At 40.9% G+C, this 25,930-nt stretch overlaps 1 protein-coding gene across 5 annotated transcripts in view; it reads left to right on the forward strand.

Moving 5' to 3' along the window:
- Positions 1–3,810: 3,810 nt before the first annotated feature.
- EPB41L5 (erythrocyte membrane protein band 4.1 like 5) overlaps positions 3,811–25,930 on the forward strand; it is a 65,310-nt gene continuing 43,190 nt past the window's right edge. For 4 of the 5 annotated variants that reach the window (XR_004427446.1, XM_033162045.1, XM_033162056.1 and 1 more), the window contains exons 1-6: positions 8,542–8,726; positions 13,699–13,803; positions 19,071–19,113; positions 20,062–20,140; positions 21,056–21,100; positions 22,081–22,133. Coding sequence is in view for 4 of the 5 variants with exons in the window: in XM_033162045.1 (XP_033017936.1) it covers positions 8,547–8,726; positions 13,699–13,803; positions 19,071–19,113; positions 20,062–20,140; positions 21,056–21,100; positions 22,081–22,133 (505 nt within the window). In the remaining variant the exon portion in view is untranslated. Of the gene's footprint in view, positions 3,963–8,541; positions 8,727–13,698; positions 13,804–19,070; positions 19,114–20,061; positions 20,141–21,055; positions 21,101–22,080; positions 22,134–25,930 lie in introns of those variants that run through there. The other variant, XM_033162036.1, reaches the window with a different exon arrangement.

Raw genomic sequence — 25,930 nt, forward strand, 5'->3', positions numbered from 1 at the left:
TAAGCATTGTTGATTTCATTGTGAACATGCTGCCCTTACCAGAGTTAATACTAGAGGTGATCTAACCTCGGGGCTATTTGTGTGTGTGCGCGCGCACACACACACACACACAGTAGTGATAGAAGAGTCTCCTTTATAACATACTACTGCTGTTTGGTCATGCACATTTATCCTAATGGGGAATAGTAATACTAGTTTGGCATATCACAGATAATCACAGAATTAGGTTGAAAATAGTGAAAAGCCAAGGCTATGTTAACAATGAGTTTATTCTGTTTTGGAAACTCATAATGTGTTTGTGTTTGTATTTATTTATTTATTTTCCACCCCCACCCCCAAGCTCAAGGTGGCTTCATTTAATCCCCACAACAACTCTGTGAGGTAGGTTAGGCTGAGAGGCAGTGACTGGCCAAGGTCACCCAGTGAGCTTCATGGCTGAGTGGGAATTCGAACACTAACCACTATACTATACTGGCATTAACTACAGAGAAATACAGTATCAGAAAACTACGGCAGGATTAAATTCCCTTCCACCCATGCCGTGTTTCTATTCAGGTGTGATGATGAGGGCATACTGGCTTCTATAATTAAAAATCAGCTACACAAGGCCAAACAATGTGACAAATCAGTTTCTCTACCTTGTTGTTCAGTCTGTCTTCTACAAATCACAGGTTTCTGCTTCTTCAGAGTAACAGGAAATATTTGAGCAGGGGATGGAAGACTACAATTCTCCATTACCTTACTTGGTGAATCGTGTGTAATTTGCCAATTATTTTTATCTTAATATTTCAAGAAAAAATCCACATCTCTTGCCACGTCTTAATTCTATATCCCTTCTCAATAGAAATAGGTTCTGTGCAATCTAGTCCTAAAATTGTTTCAAACAGTTCTTCCAGGTATTCTGCTAAATTGGTATAATCAACTTTTTAATACCTTATCTTTACCCCTATACTGTATTTCTCTTTTGTAGTCCAGTTCTTCAATTATTTCTTGTGTTGTGTTTTACCTTTTCCCCCTTTCTTCCTACAAGTCTCAGACTGTCACTTTCACCTTTGTTACATGTTGATCAAATACTTTAAAAATATTCTTTCATTGTGTTTACAATGTGTAGAACTGGTGCAGATTTGACCTTGTTCTCACAATGCCCAGCCAGATGCCCACAGAAAGCCTGAAAGCTGGACATGAGTGCAACAGCCCACCTGTGAGTTCCAGCAACTGGTATTCACGGGTACAATGCCTCTGACAATGGAAGCAGAACACAGTCATCTACTGATCACTATCAGCTACTGATAGTGTTCTTTTCCATGAATTTGTCTAATCCACTTTTAAGGCCAGGTTGGTAGCTATTACTGCCTCTTATGGGAGCAAGTTCCATATTTTTAACTATGCAACTGATTCAGCTCCATTCAGATGTCCACTAGTTCTAGTAGAAGAAGAAGAGTTTGGATTTGATATCCCACTTTATCATTACCCGAAGGAGTCTCAAAGCGGCTAACATTCTCCTTTCCCTTCCTCCCCCACAACAAACACTCTGTGAGGTGAGTGGGGCTGAGAGACTTCAGAGAAGTGTGACTAGCCCAAGGTCACCCAGCAGCTGCATGTGGAGGAGTGGAGACGCGAACCCGGTTCCCCAGATAATGAGTCTACCGCTCTTAACCACTACACCACACTGGCTCTCAGTGTTAGGGAGAGGAGAAAAATTTCTCTCTATACAATTTCTCCATGCCGTGCAAAATTTGATAAACTTCTGTCATGTCACTTCTTTATTCTCACTGCAATCCTAACACTGCAGGGGAAGGCTGGTGAACAGCCAAGGTAGCAGGCGTCTTCAGAGATGTAAAAGATTTTACAATGCCTCTCGGGCAGCCCAAAAGACCTCCACATGTATTAACGAGAGAAATTTAATTATACCTGCCTTTTAAGTCTCAGGTAAAGGGCACAGGTGATTAGTTTGGACTTCAGGCTCTGTATCACTGAACTGAGAAAAAGGAAAGTTCCAGAAATGCTGACATGCATATGACTTTCCCTACAGCACGAGGCACACTGTGCTGCCTTGCTTACCTTCAAATGGTTTAATTGAATGTTAGGCTGAACACACCTTTTTGGTTGGTATGTGCTAGCACAAGAAGCAACATTATTATTTGTCTTTGGATTTGGGTAGTAGGTGTATGGAACTGGTGCATGTATTTGGCATGTGTGAAGGTCATTCTACAACATACATGGCAGCAAACCCACTTTTACCACTGAATGTACACTCAAAATGAGGTGAGGCCAATCCTAAATCTCAGAGTGATCGGGGATGGGAAGCCTGAGGGTTCTCCAGCTGAAATAATGAGTATGTCCCTACTTAGGTTGCTTCCAAACAACCTGTTTGTTGAACATCCTAATTTGTTTGCAGGGACCTTGTAAGACACCTGTTTTATCAGGTGTCAGGGTGTTACACAGTGCCATGTCAAGCAATTGTCCAGCACACTTTCCTGTCATTCATCACAGAAGCCTGGGTTTTTGTGGAAGTTGGTTTGTTGCACAATAGCACCAAAGCCACCCTCCATGGACAAAGTGAATTTGCCGGTATGCAAATGAATCGTAGCAGCAAAACAGAAAACGTTTGGAAGCGCTCCTAGTAAATTTTGCTTAATGTGGGTTCATTGCCCCTTAACATTGTCTTTATGGTATCATATATAGCTGGGTGGGTGTGAATGTGGTAATCCTATGCACATTTATCTGTGGGAGAGTAAGCCCCCTTGAACCGCACATTTACTTCTAAGTAAATATGCATAGGATTGTGCTGTAAATATTTTTTTATCATATATGCTGGGGAAAGGAACTTCTGGGCTAAGGGAAAGTTGGTTCCTCAACCTAATTCTATGTGATTTAGGGACCCTAGGAAGGAGAAGGAGGGCACAGGATGGGCCTTAAGCAAATGGAAGGAGCGGAAAGAGTATCTGCCAGCTACCGGTATGAGGTCAGGCTTCTGGCAAAGGGGATCTGTCCCCCCTCCTCCCAGTTCTACACCCGCAGCGGCTGCTGGACGAGGGGCGGGAAGAGGAGGGATGGCCCTGCAATAAAATACCTTCAAATTCTTACAACACTGCCTACCTACCACTAGGATGCACCGCCACGGATTATCCGACAGGGAAGGCAGCCCCGCCCCCCATACCTGTAATATACAGTATGCGTCTTTACCTGCGTTTTTTGCACGATGTATTCGAGATGCATTGAGTTGGGCCGCGTTTCCCACTTGTTCGTGTTATCCTGGGCGCACTGCTTAGCATTTTAATATAAATCGTTGGCTGCTGCGAGAGCTGACTCGGCGGACAGTGATTCCTGCTGATTTAAAATAGAATATATCAGCGATCGGGTCTTGCAAAAGAATATTTAACTCCGGACTTTCTCAACTCGCCTGCCCAATTGATTGAATTTATATTCCGCCCTATACCGATCTCAGGGCGGTTCACAGAACACGGGTTTAGCCCTCCTTATACCTGGGAACATTAGGGTTGCAGCTCCAATATAAGCAAGGGGGGGGCGCTCTTCCCTTATGGGTAAAATATCGGGACCTGTTCGGAGCCGGCAGAGTGATTGAAACAAACAAATGCATTTGGATTTTTAAAAATGTAAACGGGGGGGGGGCGGGTTCGTGTGATGCAGCCAGGCTGCCTCGTGCTTTCTGGAAACGAGAGGTGGTTGTTGACCTGTTTGTTTTGTTGCTGCCTTTCCCCTCCGCAATCCCTCTCGCGGCGGGAGCTGGGACAAGAGGAGGCCCGAGCGAGGGAGGGGAGGGAAAAAAGAAACACAGGGCGAGGTGGAGGAGGAGGAGGAGGAAAGAGGCGGCTCCTTGGCCTTACTCAGCGGCCATTTGCCTCCGCCCCTCGTCGCTCAGCCGGGAGTCCCTTCCCTTCGGAGGCGACGCTCCGGTCGGGAAAAAGCGCAGCTGGGCGAGGAGAAGAAGAGGGAGGCCGGTACGTGGCTTTGGGCGTCTGGGTCTCGCGTAGGCTGTCGACCGTTTTCTGGAGGGGAAAGGCGGGAAAATAATGTCCGGGTTGGAGGGGGGCCGGGGGGTGGGGAACGTGCGCTGAGAAGGTGCGTCTTTCTCTCTCTTTCTCCCCCTCTCCTCCCTGTTGCGTCTAGCCTGTTGCTTGCCTGGCGCTTCCCGAAATCTCTCTATTTAAAACAACATCCAGTCCCCTCTCTCTCTCTCTCTCTCTCTCTCAGGGTCTCGTAGACCCAAAGCGACGCCTCTCCAGCCTTTAGCGCCCCATAAGTAGCTATGCCTTTCCGAGTGTGGGGCGACGACCGCCCTACTTGCTGACGCTGCCATGCCTTGCCCCCAGCCCCTCCGTCCTCACCTTTTCCCTTCCTCTCCCTCCCGTCCATCTCTCTCTCTCTCTCTCTCTCTCTCTCTCTCTCTCTCTCTCTCTCTCTCTCCCCCCCCCCCCCGCCAATTGTAAGTTTCTGCGACCTAATTATCACAGCCGTAGGAAGCGACGACAAAGGGGGTGGGGGTGGCGGGCGTCAAATCCCGACAAAGGTGGGATTAAGGATGGGTTGAAATGAGGCGGGGGCAGAAGTCTGTCAGGAAGGGTTAAAAAGTGACCTTTTTCATGGACTGGCTTCCTGTTTACCTTTCCCTGTTTACCTCCCCTATAATCAAGCGCTGTGTTTTCATCGGCTGCGTGTTTAGGTACGGTATCTCGTCTGAGTTTTGACGGTGCCCTCAAGCTTCCTACCTTTGTTCCCTTCCTGTTGTTTGGAAGTGAAACTTTAGTTTACTTTTCCCCCCTGACCACGCTACAATCCTTAATATAAGGGGGGGGGGATATTAATCCCTGTGCGCGCACACACATCGCGTTCCCATTAGTGCCTAGCAACCATACTCATTTGTTTCATATTCCCCATCTTTTAACTGTGGAGGGGAATAATGGAAGATGTTTCATCACCTTAGTGTCTTAACAAAGAGGTGTCATTAGTTCAATCCCAGCACTGTGAGCCCTGAAAGAATTTATTTCTTTGAATGGACTTGGATGTAGTTAGTTATGATGGAAAGGTACTCTGTACCTTCTTGGACATTATTTTCTTCACATGGTCCCATATCTATTTCCTATCTGATGTCAGGATGCTATGACCACATTCTGAATGTGTGGTCCTCCCCACTATAGTCAGCAAGTGATAAACAAAAATTGGCTTGCTGGTGAAATAAACCACAATCCCTGGTTCGGACATAGCAACAAGCCAAACTTCATAGCTGCTTGTTTGTGCAAGGAAGAGTGTAGTGAAGCAGCTGTGATCATGCAGTGAGTTCTTGTTCTCAGTATGCCATTAACCATGTAGTGTGCAACACTTGCCACTTCCTACCCCACCCTGCTTCTCATGTATATTCATTTCCTTTGTCATAGCCAAAGGAATTTCCACTTACTTAAAACTAGGATCCTCAAAATATGAAATGAGCCCCTATGTGGAGCTGAACAGGTTTTTTTGTGGGGTGTGGAGTTACATCATGACTCAGTTCTTACTGATTACTTGAATGTGCAAGGAGGTAAAGCATAGAGCACTTCTTCCCAGTCATGATATAGACAGCTCTGAGGCAACTCCTTTGTTTTATTGACAAATGATGCAGAGACAATACTGCCACCCCCCCTTAAAATGCTCAGTTTTTGCAAATATATATATATATTTAAATCCCTCTTGTTCCAGAGTGATATTTTCCCCTTTTCTAGAGACCAGCCCTGTGCCTGAAACAAAAATACACTCTGAACCCTCCTTGTCTGGTTATAGTTAATGTTTGGAGAGACTAACCATAGTCTCGTGCCACATATTGAGCCTCTTCCCTAAACTGTATTGTTTGTTATTCTTACCTCTACCTCTTGACCTGTCCTGCTAGCATCTGTTGGGTATTGGGGAAGTGGTGCTTTTTCCAGTACTACTTTAGCATCCTATACATATAATAGATATGCTGTCCATGGTATGCCACAATAGTAAAAATATTGTGTTATTCAACCAAGTTTTGTTCAGAATAGACCTGTTGAAATTAATGGACCTAATTTAGTAATGTTCATTAATTTCAATGGGTCTAACTCTGTGTGGAACTTAGTTGAATACCACTCATTGCTGTTATGTGGGTTTCCTCTTTTACTTTAGACATCATGAAACATCTTGTCATGAGAGGAAATTTAAGCTTGAACAGTTCAAATAGTTGCAGTGCAAGCTGTTCTCTGTTTTGAATATTTGTTGAGGGCTTGTTCAGAAACAATAACATACTGTATGCTTGCCAGTTCTGATATTTGCAGGCTTCACAAAACAAAACTGATTTGTTGGTTGCCTAACCTTGAAATAAATTGACAGTGTTGTTCAGTTTCTTAAACAAACAAACAAACAAACCAGAGAAGAGGTCTTAGTTTTTATTTTAAATCACCTTGGAACTTTCTTAGTGGAAAGTGATGTACAATTCTAAATCTTGGAGAGTGTTGAGGTTATTGTGCTTGAGATTTGGGGGGTATATTTTTTAAAATAATAATAATAATAAAGTAAAATAGAGACATATGAGGTGACTTTGCAGTATGATGTTGCACTGACTGGCAGACCCCAGACTTATTCCAAATTTTGTTCAGTTCTCATTATTGGCCTTTAAGAGCCCCTTTGAAGTTCCATATCAGTCAGACACATGTGTTTTTATTTAATAAACACACCCACTGCACAACTGGTTACTGCAATGACTATATCATTTCAGCTTTAGCTTGTTCACATGTTGAACATAATTCCTTGCATGTATTTTCCTGGCTTTCTGAGCTGCTCTTTCATCAGCTTTACATATCACATAAGGTATGTGCATCCACCTCGAGGTGAAAAGATGCTCTCGGCAGGTGTGAGTTCCACATCATCTTCAGTGTATGTGTTTATGGAAAGGGTACAGGGTGGCTCAGCAAACAGGTGTGGCAATGAAAGTGGGTCAGGCATTCTAGTATCTGGTAGTGAGTACTTGTCAGCCCCAGGTTGTATGATGTGGGAGGTTGCACAATAAAGGGCTTAGAATAAATATATGTTCTTGTTCTCCAAACCTTCTACTAGCTATCCTATATGGGAGGGGACAATAGTTCAGTGATACAGCAGGTGGCATGCATACATAAATGCCAGCTTCAGTTAAAAAAGAAGCTTGAATGAAAGAACTTGACTAGAAAAGATCTCTGTCTGAGACCTCTCAAAGCTTTGCAAGTCAAAGTAGACAAAATAGAAGCAGGTGAACCAGTTTCAGTATGAGATAATTCTGTATACGTCTAAGAATTCAGAGGTGTTATTTTCTAAGCTAGACTGAGTTATTTAAAAGTCAAGGAACAAACCTGGAATTAAAGGAGATAAATGCTTCTTCTCTTTGGGCAGAATTAACATTCTGAATAGAAGTAGATATTATTGGATTATATTGATATTACTAGGGGCTTATGCCATAGTCAATAAATCTGGAGTAGTTAAATTTCTTAATCTTCCAGTTGTGCTAATTTAACCTTTTAAGAATTCCAGTCTCTCACGGTGATAGCATGTGGCAGGCAAGCCCAGACAGACAGAAGGTGGAAGGCGTATGTGCCAGTTTATCCTTTTTGGCTCAAAGTGGAGACTGAAACTTCTGTCAAGGGTCCAGATTGTTTGGATTGAGCTATGAGTCATGCAAGGTGCAAACTTTTGAGTGCCTTTAACATGTACTGTATGTGGGTGGGTTAGCTTCCCTTGTCCTGCCTCAAAAACCTTCCTGTAATCTTTATGCAGACAAAATCTGCTTTGTACCAAGCAGAACCTAACATGTGTGAGCATGCTCTTTGTTCTTGAAACAGAAAAGTGAATGTCGAGGCTGATTTTGAAGCCTCTAGGCCACTTGTGTCCAGTAGTAAGCTGTGAATTCCAAAGTATTCAAGAACAAACGTTGAACTATTTAAACAACTATGTACCATATTGCTGAGAGGTATATTTGTCTTCTCACTGTGTAGGGTGTAGCTCTATCTTACTTGTCAAAAAGTTGTATTCTAAAACACATATTTAAAGCGGAGCCTCCTTAAGTAGCCCTTAAAACAATTTCCTAGTGCCATAAAAGTATGAGAGACACCATGACCTACCTACATTCTTTTTCTCCCTCTGTGCCTTATGGGATTCTGTTGTAAATCCAAACTTCCTTCTTCTTTGTCCCTAGTCCTATTACTAATGTTCCACAGTCATCAATTGCATGGGTGCTGCAGCCTCAGAGAGATCTGGGCTTGCTTTTGAATCAGGCACCTGCAAGTTGACAGCTGAGTTCTTGAGTTGTCTTATTTCCAGGTGGTGTCTGAAAGCAGCACTTCTAATTGCTGTAGGGCTGCTAAGTTCTCTTGGCAGGGGAACTGACCCTTTCAGGAACATTACAAAATATCTGCTTTTGTGCTTCTTTTCTATAGTGCATAATTACTTAGCAATTTAGTGAGATGCGAATATTTACCTGCCTTGATTTTGAAATATTTCATTTGAAAGCCGTTAGACTTTTTTCCTTTTGAAACATTCACAACTTTTTATTGGCCTGTTTAGTAACGATGCTGAGTTTCTTTCGACGAACGCTTGGGCGCAGGTCTATGCGCAAACATGCTGAGAAGGAACGGCTAAGAGAGGCCCAGCGAGCTGCAACTCACATCCCTGCTGCTGGAGATGAGAAATCCATAATTACATGCCGTGTCTCTTTGCTGGATGGAACTGATGTCAGTGTGGACTTGCCGGTATGGTAATTACATTACTTTTTCAACATTGTTGACTCATGTTTGAGAGAATAATTGTGTTCTTCTTTATCTCAGAGTTGAATTAGATAATTGTGCTCATGTCATGGTTTTCAGCCATAGTAGCCACAGCGAGCTGCGTATTACTATCCTCAAGGTTGGATTAATGTAATGTGCTGAACATGGGGATGCCCTTGAGCAGCCGTTAGTGCAAAACGTGACAGCTAGACTGCTGTATGGTGCAGCTTGCTGGAAAGATATTAATAGTAGTTTGGGAGTGCCAGTTTGCTTATATTGACATGTAAAGCCCTATACAACTTGCGATCTGGATACTTGAAGGACCATCTTGTCCATATAAGGCCTGTGCCTTAAGATCTGTGGTTGAGGCCTTCCGGATGGTGGTTCAGCTATGGAAGCTCATTATGTGGATATCTGTGAGCACCTTCTCAGTGGTGGGAAAGTAGGATTTGAATCAGCGCTTTGGTCTACTTAAAAATTACTTTCAAAGCTGAACTTGACTCCTTTCTGTGTAGCTCTTGTGAGACGTTTAAACATAGGATCGATTCTAGAATGCCTCATTAAAAATGTAATCTGAATTATGAAGGCTTCATTATCGCATTTGAAGGATAATAGTTGCACAAAATGGGGAACAATGTTCTAAGCGCTCTTGTTCAAAACCTCCCAGCTCTTCAGCTAGCCCAAGTCAGGCATTGGACTATGTGTGAACTGTGAAATCCAACATGAATTGACTTAGTTGGATGTTGCCCTATTTAAATTATCAATATAAAATAGAGTCATTACTAGGAGTCATTACTAGGTCAACCCAGAGATCCAAGCTCCTTAAATGTAACTCATTTAACATAGAAAAAACAATATATAATATAAAAGACATATTTTCATTTCCCCTATTTATATTCTCATTGCATGTATTTCAGCACATAGATATTGTAATATTGTGCTTATGCCCCACTTTGGGGCTTCACATAGGCATCTGTTGGAACAGAATACTGGACTAGATAGGCCTTTAGCCTGATCCAGTAGGTATGTTTTTCTTTTCTTACAGAGCAAATGTGGCAAAAATGTCATGTCAACCAGGTGTGATCAATCTATAAAAACAAACAAGTTACCATTAGACATAAACACCAAGGGCTTTAATCTGTTCATAGCTTCATAACATGCTTCATGCTATGATTGCTTTGCCTGATGAAAAACCAAGGTTAGATAATGAGTCAAACTCTATTTTGTGCTTTGCTGAACTTTAGGAAATTAGGAATGGAAGCAATCTCCACATATTTTATTCCATGTGTTGGGTAAAAGTTATATTAAGCTGGTGTGCGTAGCTTGATCAGTAATATTCACTAGTGAAGAATGATCAGAAAGCTGCCTCAGTTAAGTGGGCAGCCCACTCTCTTATGTGTTGGCTTAAGCAAATATTTCCTAGAGTAAATACTATGCTTCTCCAGTGCAATATTGCTAGGTCAGCTCAGCTTCCTGCCAGATGTTCCAGTTCCAATTCTTGCTGCCAAGAATGACAAATATAGGGTTATGTAACTATCGACTTATCCTCCCCTTTTCCATATACCAGTACAGTGTTGGTATGACTTCATGGTTCACATCTAAAATCAGACCAAGGAACTAATAAAAATAGACAAGGATATGTATCTATCTGGATATTACACATGGATATATCTTTGTGTGTGTGTTAACCCTTCAACTCAAAGGTTTCCAGAGTAGAACATGGAAAACATTAAAATAATAAAAACCAGAAATTTAAAGGCCGGTCCCTGTGCTTCAATCTCTTACGTTTGTCAAAGTGCTTTTATATTGGTGTCCTTTGTACATAGTAAACAGTGAAATTATGAAATTTAACTGTATCTCTTGAATGGGAGGTATGCCATATTTCCCTTGTTAATTTCAGTTAGACTGAAAATCAGAGTTCATAGAGTGGAATGTCCAGGCTTTGGATTAAGAGAGAAATTGAGCACAAATTGAAATGTGTAGATTTCAGCCCGCTAGTGTGTTGCACATTAACTACGTAAAATGTATATCCTGTTACAATTATATAAGTGCAATTCTCTCTCTCTCTCTCTTTGAAGAAAAGTACATAGATTGTGCATTACTATTTGCCTGTGTTGTAAGCTATAGAGCAGGCACATCCAACTCCCAAGAGAATGCAATCTACTCCCAGTACAAAAAAGCTGGCAGTGATCCACCCATTGTCATTGCCAATAGTTGTTAAGCTTTTTGGGGGGAGAAGCCCAAGTTGTGGAGCTTTTTGGGGGGGAGGGGGTTCCATCGCTAGAAAATGAAGCACTTACATTTTCGTGCAGCACTACAGACAGCATTGCTTCCACTTTCAGTGTCGTTTTACATTCACTGCTGCGGCAGCGGCTAAGCAAACAGCTAGGACCAGGGGCAGGAGGCGGAGTCATTACTAGGTCAACCACTAACGTGAGGCTATCGATCGCAATCGACCTGTTGGACATGCCTGCTATAGAGCGACCAAAGAGGGCTGCTTTGTATTAGTTGTGACTAACTACTTTTTTCAGAAACCTCAGGAGTTGTTAGCAATGATGTGGTGTGGAAATTTTTCCACTGCTTTGCTGTTCCATTGAAAATGTTCTGTTTATTATTATTTCACTGGTAACAATTAAATGTCAGTTCCATACAAAATATTAAGCAAGCTTGGCTGTTTCAACATTTTTAGCTTTGTTTACTAGATACACGTAAAATAGAGCTGCCCATTTTCTAGGGCATCATAAAATTTTCCAATTCAGTTTTTTTTTTATGGGGGGGGGGTAAATCCCACATCACTGATTCTTAGTCGGCTAAAATATATTGTTGCTTCTGACTGATTGATAGCTCAGTATGGGACAATCCTGCTGTTCAAGAGAATTATGCGTGTTGTTTTGCCTCACATTGTGGAATGTATAGTTACCATTTTGACAGACAAAGGCTTGTGTGGTGGGGTTATATTGCAAAACTCATAGGATTGCTGTATTTTAAAAGTTGTGGCACAATACACACAAAAGATCACTTGCATAAAATCTTACTGTGGTGAATGCAGAGATTGTGAATTAATCTTTTCTTTTTTCAGTAAATGCAGCCCTGTTCTCCATGCCAACTACTTTAAACTTTCTGGCCACAAACATATTTCACTTTGCAGTATTTTTGAGGGTTTATTTTTCTTTCTTTCTTTTTTGCTGTTTAACCTCTCTGGGTGGCTGGGCATGGGAAAGAGCAGGCCGGAGATCAAGGCAACCCTGGGTGGAAAATTCTGGTAGTTGCATTGTGGATCGATGCTTAGGGACATTCTTTCTTTCCTATAACTTGTTAACATCAGTACCATTTTTTCTGCATCCAGCTAGACGTTTTGAAGCATCTAGGAGCAATTTCACAATGCAATAAAACAAATTTTAAAATGCATCCATAAAAACAATTTCAAATCCAGTACAGATACTGACTAACATAAAACTCTCCTCTCAGAGGGCTTGTTGAAAATAGAAGATCTTAACAAACACCAAACAGGCAGTAGAGGTAGTGCCTGCTATGGCCTGATAAGATGGTACCTGCAGGAGGCCCTGCAGAGCACAATGGTTGATTGGGTATATAAATGAAGGAGATGATATTTTTGATACCCTGGTCCTCAGCTATATAGGGCTTTGTGCATCAGTACCAGCACCTTGAAACTAGCCCAGTAGTTGATTGGTAGCCAGTGCTGCAGCATCCATGTACTTTTGGAGTAGGGGTCTTAGCCTTCCTAAAACAAGCTATTTGACTGTTGTGGGCTTTCATGAGTGCAATGTAAAGTTTGTTGTGCTGTCAAACTTAGCATCTCAAGAATTGAGACTAAGAACATTGTCAGAGCACTGAGAAACATAAATATTTTTGGTGACGTTTTCAGATTTCCTCTACAATTCCATTTCAAATGAAGTGATTTGCATATTCACATTATTTGTGACTGTAGAGGCCAGAAATGAAACCTGCAATTCTATGAAGTTCATAGGCTGAAGAAAGGGCCCCTGGACCTCCAGAATTACAGGCTGCATATTGTCCTAATGAGTTCTTAAATGTTTAATGTGTTTATTTTTTCAGTAACTTTGGATTCAGTAATGAATATTAAAAGAAGTTGGGGCAGTGGGAGATTATAGATGAGGTAAAACAATTGGGAAATAACAGTTACCATGCAGTTCCATAAGAGTGCTGAGTTTCAGGGCTAGATGAGTAACTTCTGATTCAGTAAAGGCCAGGGATTTAGAGATAGTGATTACTGTGATTGAGTTTAGGAGAGAAGAAAGATGCTCATGTAGTCCTGAACCTGACTGTTACAGTGCTGGGAAGGAGATGCTTTCCCCTCTACTATACTTTTGGGGAGAGTGGAAGTGCGTAAATTTAGTTTATAGGATCCACATACAGTATTCATGGCAAGCATCTCTGAACCCTAATTCCATCTCTGGATAGTTTTAAGCTGTTAATTTTTCTGCTGAACTGGGCAGGGGGTTATTAATCAGAATTGGAAGAAGCACTTTCCCCCCTTCTCCACTGATATGATTTAATTTTAATTGTGATTTTGATGTAGCTATAGTAATTTTTTATGGTTTTAATATATCTGTCTGTACCCTGGGGTCTACACATGAAGGATGGCATAGAAATTAATCAGATAAATCTTGTGCTTCCTGGAAGGCAAGAAACATGCTCAGTCTTCTTCAGGCTATTTTTGTGTATATGTGTGAGAGAGTATAAAGTGAATGTGCAGAAACCAGTGCCTTCTGTTTTGTTACCAAAATGATAGTCAAAGGCTATCAGGTTTGCTGTTAGAAGTAATATAAGCAGCTGACAGAATTGGTGTCTAGAGAGTAGCACTGCATTTTTTTTTTACTGGAATTTCTGAGTGCATGCAGAATTGCCCTCAAAAATAAGGTTAATCAGCAACTAATCAGCCTCTTACTAACACACGTTCCTCTTGTAATTTCAGAAAAAAGCCAAAGGACAGCAGCTGTTTGAGCAGATCATGTACCATCTGGACCTCATTGAAAATGACTATTTTGGATTACGATTCATGGATTCCGCACAAGTAGCAGTGAGTGGAATAGAGTCCCCCCCCCCCCCTTACAGTAGTAAAGTTAATTAAATCATACTAGGTCAAACACAAGGTTTGTGCAAGTGTTAAATTGTTCTTGGTACAACAAAATGTATAGACGAGTTTAAGAAATTGTCCTGAACTTCAGTATAAAATCAGTTCCCCTTTTTCATGTCCTCTGTCCTGGTTTGGATAGATAAAAAATATGGATCAGAGAGCTGTTGGTTCTAATTCAAATCTCAAAAATGAGAATATGTCTAATATTCTTTTTTCCTTTTAATTTGTATTGAAGTAAACCAATCAAATCTTGACAATAAAATAATAGAAGTTCATGACTTTGGTTTCTTTCATAGTATGAAAAGTATTTTTTTGGTGCCTTGGAGTCTTTGTTGCATGTAATTCATGTTACACACATATTTATTGGATCATAGTTTAAAGGTCCTGGCCGCTTTGGACAGAACCATTAGAAAGAAGGGTCAGAGGGGGGTAAAAACCCCTTGGGCTTTCTGTGGAGGTGTGTGTATGACCTCTCAATGCCCCAGACCTGACCCATAAAATCTTAATGCAGCATCATATAAACTTTAAGGCAGGCGTGGGGATACTCCAGCCCTCCAGGCCATGGTTTTTAAAACCACACTTACCTGCAGGTCATCACTGATGGGGGAGAAGTAAGTTGATGGGGGGTCATTTTGGTGTTGCCTTCAAAGCTCAGTGTCACCTACCACCACTATGCTTTGGCCTTCCAGGGGCTGGGGAGATAAGGATCTGGTCCACCAGTCAGAAAACGATCTACACCCCTGCTTTAAGGTCATCTGAGAAAAATTATCATTCCAAACGGCAGATCTGACTTCAGTGCAGTTGCAGTTCTGTGTGTTCTGAGAATGCAGGGCTCTAGTAATCCCATCTTCCAAGATTGTTATAATTCTTTTTTGGTGTTCTGGTCTGGCACAAGACCTTTCTGTTTTTCTAGGGTGTGTTGCTGGACTGTTTCCACCCAGTCTTAAATTCATGATTCAGTCAAAAGGCATATGCACTAAGCACACACAATTTAGACATGATCTTGGTTAATTAAGTGTGTCTGTATATATTACATAGAATTTCACAACTGAGATTATTTTGGTTGTTCTTCATTGCATTTCCACCACCTCACATACCAGTGCAATGAAAAGCTCTTCTGACCTTAATCATATTTTCTTGTGACTTATTCTTATAGCCTAGGGTTCCATGAACTTCACTTGATATTGTATGATTTACTTGCTTTAGGCAATTTATATTTGTTTGCATTCAGCTGAAGTCATTGTGCACTTGGAAGAGTGCATTGTTCGGTCTAATGCAATTGCTTCATCTTTCTGTTTATTGTGATGCAGTGCTAATGTTTGTCAGGTATATAAAAATGCTGTTAAAGACCATGACTTTTTTATTTTAATGAGCTCTGCCTTTTATACAAATAGTTGAATCTTGAATGGTGTTGATGTAGTACAGGTTAATTCTGTGAGTATAATTTGGGAGTTGCCTTTACAATTCAAGAGACCTTTATGTTCCATTGTCTCTATTGCTTCCCCCTCCCATTGTATTTTTGGTTAACATTGAGTTAGAAGGGACCCTAAACAACACCAATGCAAATAATTCACCTTAGTGCTATGTATTCAGCCTTAAACCTACTGCCCAGGATGTTATCAAAATCATCCCAGGAGGAAAAAGGCTTTTGCATCTATTCATTTTGAATTGCAGCAGGAGGTTCATGGTTTGCAGGGATGGCTAGCAGCCCAGTAGTAGGGAGATCTGTGAGTGGCTTGGCTCAGGCCAAAAATGTTGCAGGACACTTTCTCATATCGTAAAATTTTCAGTTGGGAGTATACTCTGGCTTAATCTTTTGACCCATTACTCTTACCGTAACCTTGCCCTGTTTCGTGGTGTGTGTATTTCTTCAGGATTAGAGTTCGTGCCTGACCCTGCTGAATTTGACAGCTGGAGTAGGAAAAGTAATATATTCCAAGCATTGTGTTGCAGCTAACTTGGAGTAAAGTATAGTTACCAAGTGCAACTGCAACATGAGATCAGGTCTCAGTGTCTCCCAGGCTTTGTTCTGTAAAAGTAATTTCCTCCCCCTCTTCTGTGTGCCAGTCAAGCTGAACTCTTGGAGATGGCGCTGGTGTTAGGAACTGAGTTGAACTAAGTGGTGTCGGTGCCTGTCTCTGGTCTGTTAACTGCCTTTCTGTGGAATGTGGAGGAGGTGAAGGAAAACAGATTGGAGATGAAGCAAACTTATACTTTGCCCTACAGTCTGGGAACGTCTTCCTTCCCTTCCCTTCCCTTCCCTTCCCTTCCCTTCCCTCCCTGTCCCTGTTGCTTGTGTATACAGCACGATAGCACTTGTAATACTCTACTTTGGTGGATTTGTTTTCTTACCAAAGGAAACTTATGTTGGATGGGTGCAGACAGCTTATGGGAAACTATCCCAAGAAGGCATGTTTATGGTATAACTTCCTATAATTGATGGATTGCATTGAATGAAATAATCTTATTTCCTTTTAAAGTAATAGGACAGTTCCATGACAATATCAACCTACAGGCCCTTTTTATCTTTCCATATAGTTAGCATGTTATGTATCTTTTTAAAGATAGTTTTCCAAAGTTTTGTTATCTGGCAACAGTTGTACACATGACTGAAACATCCAGAAGCAGAAACAAAATAAACTTCTAGTGTGCATGCACAGGAAAGCTCATACCAATAACAAACTTTGTTGGTCTCTAAGGTGCTACTGGAAGGATTTTTTTTTTTATTTTGTTTCGACTACGGCAGACCAACACGGCTACCTACCTGTATCCAAAAGCAGGGCATGCAGGATGATTCAGAATTTCTCTTAATTTTTTTTTTTTACTAACTTTTAGCTAAATACTTTTCAATTCATTTAACAACCCGTTATTTTATTGGTAGTTTTGCTTTTGCTTTTGATACCTGAGAAGAAATGGTATGTTAGGAATAAACATTAGTGAGGTCTTGTTTTGTAGGTTGTCTGTGAGTGAGTGACTTGTCACATGCATTGTTGGTCACATTAAGCTGGTCACAAAAAATGTTTTCCCCACAGGGATAAATAAACAGTATGAGAAGTTTGACACTTGCCCATGAAACATTAGCTGTTTATGTATATTGCTGCAGTTGGGGGAAATTGATTCACATTTTAAGAAAATACAGTTATCTAAGTTACATATATATTCTTGAAGGTGCAAAACTCTTGTGTTGGTCAAATACTTTAAAACACAGTTCTAAAAAGGCAAACATAGTAACTATTTGGCATGCTTCTTTTTTTCCCCCTAGGGAAGATCAATCCAGTTAAACCACAAATAGTTTAATGTTATTTGGAGTTCAAATAATACTAGTTAACACACAAATGACTATGTAAACCAGCTTACAAATCTAATGGTGGTAATTATGGAATTACCTTACAACAACAACAACAACAAGAACAACAACTCATCAACCTGGGAAGGTGGCCCATCTAAGAGAAGGAAATCTCTGGTCCTAAATCTCCACTGCCTTTCAGCTTTATCTGGTGACAAACCATAGCCTGACCTTCCCAAATAGCAAAATCATGTGTTCTGAACCCCTAGACCAGGGGCCAGCAACCTTTTTCAGCAGGGGGGCAGTCCACTGTCCCTCAGACCTTGTGGGGGGCTGGACTATATTTGGGGGGGGGGATGAACGAATTCCTATGCCCCACAAATAACCCAGAAATGCATTTTAAATAAAAGCACACATTCTACTTATGTAAAAACACACTGATTGCCGTACTGTCCGTGTGCCGGATTTAGAAGTCAATTGGACCAGATCCATCCCCTGGGCCTTAGTTTGCCTACCCATGCACTATACAGAAGGTGAGAAGGTGACATGTCTCAGTGCTTCCGAATCAGACAAAGTGAGTTTATCAGGGAGAAAACAAGGCTAGAACTCCTTCTTTCCAGCACCTCATTTTGTAGATGCATAGGGCTTCCAGGCTGTCATTTAATTATGATTCTACTACTGGTACACGGTTGGTATAGTTCAGGAACAGTTGAATCATGTGGTCTTTGTTGATTTAGATGAGTTTTGACAAGTTTCCCAAATGCTTAGAAATTTGATGGTGTAAGATGGGTGTATATGTTGTTTCATACTGCTTGTAATGTATTTTAAATTGCAATCCTGGGCCTTTGGTATATTATTATTATTATTATTATTATTATTATTATTAACAACATTTGCTGCAGGTGGGATTAGAGTTGCTATAGCTTCTGTCATTATGAACATCCAATGTTTAGAGGTGAGCCCATATGTATCAGGGCTGCATGTGCCATTTTGGGTCAGTCTCAGTCTGGAGGAGTGAGGATTAGGTGATGTCAAGTTGTACTAGCATCAGGTCTGACAACCATCTCCATTATAAGATGCCTGTCGGCACACTATTGACTACAGCATGGGGTGGGGAGCCACGTAATGTATTCTGAATGATAGCAGTGGTATTTAAAGGGAAGCCTGAGGCCGCAGGTGGTAAACTCCACAGTATTATACTTGGAATGGTATCATTACATATAAGGATGTTATCACCTAGGGAAAATATCTGGCAGATTTAAGGAAATACCCGACCCGTAGTTCACATAGTTTGTGAACTTAGCTGCTAGATCCTTATGTTCTGAACTTAATGTGATCTGCAAGTTTTTATCTTTGTACTGCTTGCTTCATTCCAGCTGCTGAGCTCTTTGAGAGGAACTTGTATAAACAATTCATGTTAATGCTTGTGTCAGCACTTGAAAGAGACAATGCATTCCACAATACTAGTTTTTAAGCATAACTGTGAGAAAGTTTGTGTGCTTGAATAGAAAGGATGCACTTTTAAGTGAAAAGTTACATTGGCATGCCTTTTTCTTTCTTAGATGGGCGATATAATCCTTTTCATATCTCTTTGGTAAGATAGCAGCCTGAAACGCATTGAAACATATGTTAGAATTCTGACAGTCCCAGCAGCTTTCTGGCCCTGTGACTTACAAAGATACATTTGTGCTGCAAATTGCAGATCATGATTTCAGTGCTCGAGAAATTATTAACTTGCCTCTTGAAACGTATTCTAGCAAGCTGTTACAGTCAATTAACTGTAGGTCAGGCACACTGAATGTGTTACTCTTTATGCTGCTTAGAACTATTTTGGCTTGTTCTGTTCTATGGGTTTCTAATTTGCATACTGTACTATATTTTTGTGTTGAAACCATAAAGTTTATAATCTTTATTTTTCTTTCAGCACTGGTTGGACAACACAAAGAGTATTAAGAAACAAGTTAAAAGTAAGTGAAGTTCGTGTTTTAAAAAATCTGATTTACTTGAGTATTGACGAAGACTATGTTTTCCCAAAATATAACATGGCAATATGAAACTGTTCAAAGAACAATGTTGTAATGCCAAGTTTCTGGCATTACAACTGAACATTGACTCACATAACATTTACTTAGACATGACATATTGAAAGCTAATTCAGTACAGGACAAAAAAAAAGAAAAGAAAAAAGGTGCTCCAGTTGTTTAAATATTCTGTGGCACATTTCTTTTTGCACTTTCTGCCTTATGAGGATTACTAAAATGGATTTGGTGGACTATATTTTAGTAATCTTTGCTTTGCTGACCTATTGTGATGTGTATTTGTATTTTTTCTGTGACTGATATACATTGACTTTTTTAAAAGGCACTGTTCTAGTAACGTAAATCAAAAGGGGGAAGAAACTTTGACAATCTGGTATTACAGGTGACCTGAATCAGTGGGTGTGGAGGAGGTGCATGAGTAACATCATATTCCTGGTTTAGAATTTCTCTCATTGGAAGGAAATGAGGTGTGGAGTCTGCCGCAATAAAATGTTTAGCTAGCTATCTTCCTATGACACAAACTAACAACAGGAGGTACTCCCCAAAACTTTAGACTGCCTGGGCAGAGTTTATAAGGATTTGATTGGGGTACAAAGCTGAGATTGATGGATTTCTCAGTTCATGGAATAGAGCCTTGTAATATTGGGATTAACCTAGATTTGTCTGTTCTTCTTGGCAAGACAAATCAACTTAATGTAATGAGACTGAGTTGGCTTCTGGTATATAAAACTACTACTGTTTGTTTAGCATTCTCATTTTTTGCTCGTGTGCTCAGTATTACAGAAGGGATTCCCACCCCCTTTGAATTCTGATTAGTGAATATGTTTACAAAATAATATCCTTGCTGTCAGTAACCTAATATGTTCCCTTTTGTAGTTGGTCCACCATACTGTCTACATCTTCGTGTAAAGTTTTACTCTTCTGAGCCAAACAACCTACGTGAAGAGCTCACCAGGTACGTTGTATGCAGTGATACCAATCGGCGATCTCAAATCCAGTACAGGCAATGGCCAATTTATGTGCGTCTATCACACACACATGCACAGCATCAAACCTGGAAGTGACCCTAAAACATCACCAAAAGGGTGGGGAGGGGAGGGACGGAACATTTTATGTGGGCCCCTCCAATGCGTGCAAGGGTCGAGAACATAGGGTCTTGTGCAAAACAAAGATTGCTTGCTTGTTTGCCGTCCATTTGCTTTTTGTGCTGTATCTGTCATACTAATCTGAATATGATTGTTGGCGGTCTCCTCCACCCCCACCCCGTTCATATATGAATCAAAATTCCAATCCACCTGGTTGTATCTCACTACAGTAATGTCCCTGAATGACAAAATTGCAGGGAAGGCATTTGGGCAGAATCTCACATAAATTGTCACAGTTTCAAGGTGTTCCATTCCCACAGTACAGTGAATAGGAGTTCCCAACACTTCAGGGAACTGGTAGTTCTTTGGTTCTGGGTGTTTTCCTTTCTGCTGTGAGTAATCCTTGTATGCAGTCCTTCTGCTCTGGCCTTTGCTGTAAATTTGGTCCTGATGGTCTTTACGAAATCATTAATGAAGTGTAGTTTTGAGGAAACACTGAACTTTGATAGAAATATTTTTAGACATGTTTGGGAAATCCATCTATCTCCTTTCAGTACTGCACACTAGGAAATCAGAGAAAACAGAAACTACAAATTGGATATTCTTTAATTAGAATTTCATTCTCTTGTGATGAAATATACTGCTCCATGTTTCCATACTTGAAGTGACAGACCACAGTGCATTATCTCATAATTAAGTCTAGCTGCTGATATTTGCTGCTCTTCTCCAGTGCTGGAATTGTTCACAAGCTGATGGATGTTTCTTGCTCTTTCCTCCTGAAATAGGTATTTATTTGTTCTTCAGCTAAAACAGGACATTTTGAGTGGCAAGTAAGTACTGTTGATAATTACGCTAAATGAAGGGGACTTGTCTCTTTTCAAATATGTGCAGGAAATTTAGGGTACAAATATAGAACATGTGCATCTCCAAGGTGCTGAAATTATTAGTAACTACTTACCATGCTTTGTAGCAGTGAACATTAATATAGTTATAATTAGCCATTTGTTTAGATTCTTTGCTTAGATTTAGTATTTAAAATTCCACAGTTGCATATTAGAAATCTTCATAATTTTTTACCATCTAAAGCAGGGGTAGGCAACCTAAGGCCCATGGGCCGGATGTGGCCCAATCGCCTACTCAATCCGGCCCACAGACGGTCCGGGAATCAGGTTGTTTTTACATGAGCAGAATGTGTCTTTTTATTTAAAATGCATCTCTGGGTTATTTGTGGGGCATAGAATTCATTCATATTCTTTTTCAAAATATAGTCCAGCCCACCACATGGTCTGAGGGAAGGTGGACCAGCCCACAGCTGAAAAAGGTTGCTGACCCCTGATCTAAAGCAGTGGTTCAAGAGAAATAATTTTGAGAACCACTGGCCTAAAGACTATGGTCAGGTTTCTGCAAGGATGTACAATAGAGGAGGGAGGTGGTATGTTGAGAATGGGGATGTGGTGCATAACCTGTGTGATGTCAATTATTAATGGTTCCTTTAATTCAATTGCAGACTTTTTGGGACAGATTTGGTGTGGCATAATTGAAGAATATATTAATGATTTCCCAGTCCATATATTTGTAGGATCTAGGCTGACTTAGGCAAGCTTATTTGCTCCTTTAATGTAAACCATACATTTCTGAAAATCCAAGTGCTGTAGGAATATGTGCTTTTAAGTACTGTATATTTCTGAGTAATATGTCAAGTTTGCTGAAACAGTTCACTACATCTGCCCCTTCCAAATTGTTGACCCATAATCATTTCCTCATACTGCCGTTAAGATTTGCTTGACATTCTTTTTTCCCCTCATTGCAGGTTGGAATGTCCATTTGAAACAGCTGTGCAGTTGTCAGCTTACATGTTACAAGGTGAGCTGCCTTAAGGGAACTGCCTTTGTGTGGGTGTACTGCTTGAGGTGCAGGACTGATTCAAATAAGACAAGTTTTCCTATACAGATTGCAAACCTTATGTATACTGTTGGTCACATTAATTGCCAGGGATTCAGATAAATTAGTGTACTTGAGCTATTTCTGGGCACTGTTGCTTTTTCGCTTTACGGATATGTTTCGTAGCCAGAGGATTATAACAGCTGATAGGGCTCAGTCATGTGAGGCTTATCACTAAGATCTTAGCTTTTTCTTGCTACTGTACAATCTAGCACGAGTGGGAAGTATGAGTGGAATCCTGGGGCGTGGACTACCTTATAGTCCTTGTGTAGGAAAAAGGAGGGCAGGCGTGAGAAGAATTAACTTACTTAAATGAAATAATTATTTATCCATAGATGCCTCAGAGCTTTGGTTCCATTCAGAAAAACACTGTGAACCTCATATTGAGATTTGTTGGTTATTTTGGCAAAGCAAGCTCAGAATTCTGCACTTTGACCTCTTTTACATTTGTACTTACTGAAAGAGCTGTCAGCTTGGACGTGTTTATTAGGGAAAGTTGGCAACAGAAATTAAGTGTTTTCTTGATTACCTTGCATGATTCTCTTTCTCTCTCGCGCACTCTCTCTCTCTCTCTCTCTCTCTCTCTCTCTGTGCCTTTATGTCAACAAAATCCTGATTTCATTTTTAAGAGTAATTGCATTACAATGAGTTGTAGTTGCACAGCCTGTGCCTATTTTAAGACTTTAAAACCTTTTTATATAGAAATAAGTCCAACTACATTCATTCAATGAAACCTCTAAGTAAGTGTGTCTAGAATCATTATTGCAAGATCGTTACTGCAGAGCAGAAGGAATTTCCTGTGATTCTCATAGTTCTGATTGTAGATAACTGCATTGGAAGTAGATACTCATAAGTTTCTAAGCAGTGTTCAGTGGGTGTTAGTCATGGATCAAATGTAGTTTTTTAAAGTTATCTATATTTTCTGACCCCTTCATGGATCACTGCCTTGTCGTGGTGAAGGGGCTTGAATTACTCAGGGAAGCTATGAGCTATGCCGTGCAGGGCCACCCAAGATGGACAGGTCATAGTGGAGAGTTTGGACCAAACGTGATCCACCTGGAGGAGGAACTGGCAACCCACTCCAGTATCCCTGCCAAGAAAACTCCATGGACAAAGACAACAGGCATATAAAAGATATGACGCTGGAAGATGAGCCCCTCAGGTCGGAAGGCGTCCAACATGCTACTGGGGAAGAGCGGAGGACAAGTACAAGTAGATTCAGAGCTGATGAAGCGGCTGGGCCAAAGCCGAAAGGACGCTCAGTTGTGGATATGCCTGGAAGCGAAAGGAAAGTCCAATGCTGTAAAGAAAAGTATTGCATAGGAACCTGGAATGTAAGAACCATGAACCTTGGTAAGCTGGATGTGGTCAAAAATGAGATGGCAAGAATAAACATTGACATCCTAGGCATCAGTGAACTGAAATGGACGGGAATGGGCGAATTCAGTTCAGATGACTATCATATCTACTACAGCGGGCAGGAATCCCGTAAAAGAAATGGAGTGGCCCTCATAGTCAACAAAAGAGTGGCGAAAGCTGTACTGGGATGCAATTTCAAAAATGATAGATTGATCTCGATACGAATCCAAGGCAGTCCTTTTAACATCACAGTAATCCAAGTTTATGCACCAACTTCCAGTGCTGAAGAAACTGAAATTGACCAATTCTATGAAGACTTACAACACCTTATAGAAATGACACCAAAGAAGGATGTTCTTCTCATTATAGGGGATTGGAATGCTAAAGTAGGGAGTCAAGAGATAAAAGGAACAACTGGCAAGTTTGGCCTTGGAGTTCAAAATGAAGCAGGGCAAAGGCTAATAGAGTTCTGTCAAGAGAACAAGCTGGTCATCACAAACACTCTTTTCCAACAACACAAGAGACGACTCTACACATGGACATCACCAGATGGGCAACATCGAAATCAGATTGACTATATTCTCTGCAGCCAAAGATGGAGAAGCTCTATACACTCAGCAAAAACAAGACCTGGAGCTGACTGTGGCTCTGATCATCAGCTTCTTATAGCAAAATTCCAGCTTAAACTGAAGAAAGTAGGAAAAACCACTGGGCCAGTAAGATACAATCTAAATCAAATTCCTTATGAATACACAGTTGAAGTGAAAAACAGGTTTAAGGACTTAGATTTGGTGGATAGAGTGCCTGAAGAACTGTGGATGGAGGCTCGTAACATTATACAGGAGGCAGCAACGAAAACCATCCCAATGAAAAAGAAATGCAAGAAAGCAAAGTGGCTGTCCAATGAGGCCTTAAAAATAGCGGGGGAGAGAAGGCAAGCAAAATGCGAGGGAGATAGTGAAAGATACAGGAAATTGAATGCAGATTTCCAAAGAATAGCAAGGAGAGACAAGAGGGCCTTTCTAAACGAGCAATGCCAAGAAATAGAGGAAAATAACAGAATGGGAAAAACCAGAGATCTGTTCAAGAAAATTGGAGATATGAAAGGAACATTTCGTACAAAGATTACCACAATTAAGGACAAAAGTGGAAAGGACCTAACAGAAGCAGAAGACATCAAGAAGAGGTGGCAAGAATACACAGAGGAACTATACCAGAAAGATATAGAGGTCTCATACACCCCAGGTAGTGTGGTTGCTGACCTTGAGCCAGACATCCTGGAGAGTGAAGTCAAATGGGCCTTAGAAAGCCTTGCTAACAACAAGGCCAGTGGAAGTGATGATATTCCAGCTGAACTATTTAAAATCCTAAAAGATGATGCTGTTAAGGTGCTACACTCAATATGCCAACAAGTTTGGAAAACTCAGCAGTGGCCAGAGGATTGGAGAAGATCAGTTTACATCCCAATCCCAAAGAAGGGCAGTGCCAAAGAATGCTCTAACTACCGCACAATTGCACTCATTTCACACGCTAGCAAGGTTATGCTTAAAATTCTACAAGGCAGGCTTAAGCAGTACGTGGACCGAGAACTCCCAGAAGTGCAAGCTGGATTTCGAAGGGGCAGAGGAACCAGAGACCAAATTGCAAACATGCGCTGGATTATGGAGAAAGCTAGAGAGTTCCAGAAAAACATCTACTTCTGCTTCATTGACTACGCAAAAGCATTTGACTGTGTCGACCACAGCAAACTATGGAAAGCTCTTAAAGAAATGGGAGTGCCTGATCACCTCATCCGTCTCCTGAGAAATCTGTATGTGGGACAAGAAGCTACAGTTAGAACTGGATATGGAATAACTGATTGGTTCAAAATTGGGAAAGGAGTACGACAAGGCTGTATATTGTCTCCCTGCTTATTTAACTTATATGCAGAATTCATCATGCGAAAGGCTGGGCTGGATGAATCCAAAACCGGAATTAAGATTGCCGGAAAAAATATCAACAACCTCAGATATGCTGATGATACAACCTTGATGGCAGAAAGTGAGGAGGAATTGAAGAACCTTTTAATGAGGGTGAAAGAGGAAAGCGCAAAATATGGTCTGAAGCTCAACATCAAAAAAACTAAGATCATGGCCACTGGTCCCATCACCTCCTGGCAAATAGAAGGGGAAGAAATGGAGGCAGTGAGAGATTTCACTTTCTTGGGTTCCATGATCACTGCAGATGGTGACAGCAGTCACGAAATTAGAAGACGCCTGCTTCTTGGGAGAAAAGCAATGACAAACCTAGACAGCATCTTAAAAAGCAAAGACATCACCTTGCCAACAAAGGTCCGTATAGTTAAAGCTATGGTTTTCCCA

The sequence above is a fragment of the Lacerta agilis genome, chromosome 1 (assembly GCF_009819535.1).
Source record: "Lacerta agilis isolate rLacAgi1 chromosome 1, rLacAgi1.pri, whole genome shotgun sequence".
Classification (NCBI taxonomy): Eukaryota; Metazoa; Chordata; class Lepidosauria; order Squamata; family Lacertidae; genus Lacerta; species Lacerta agilis.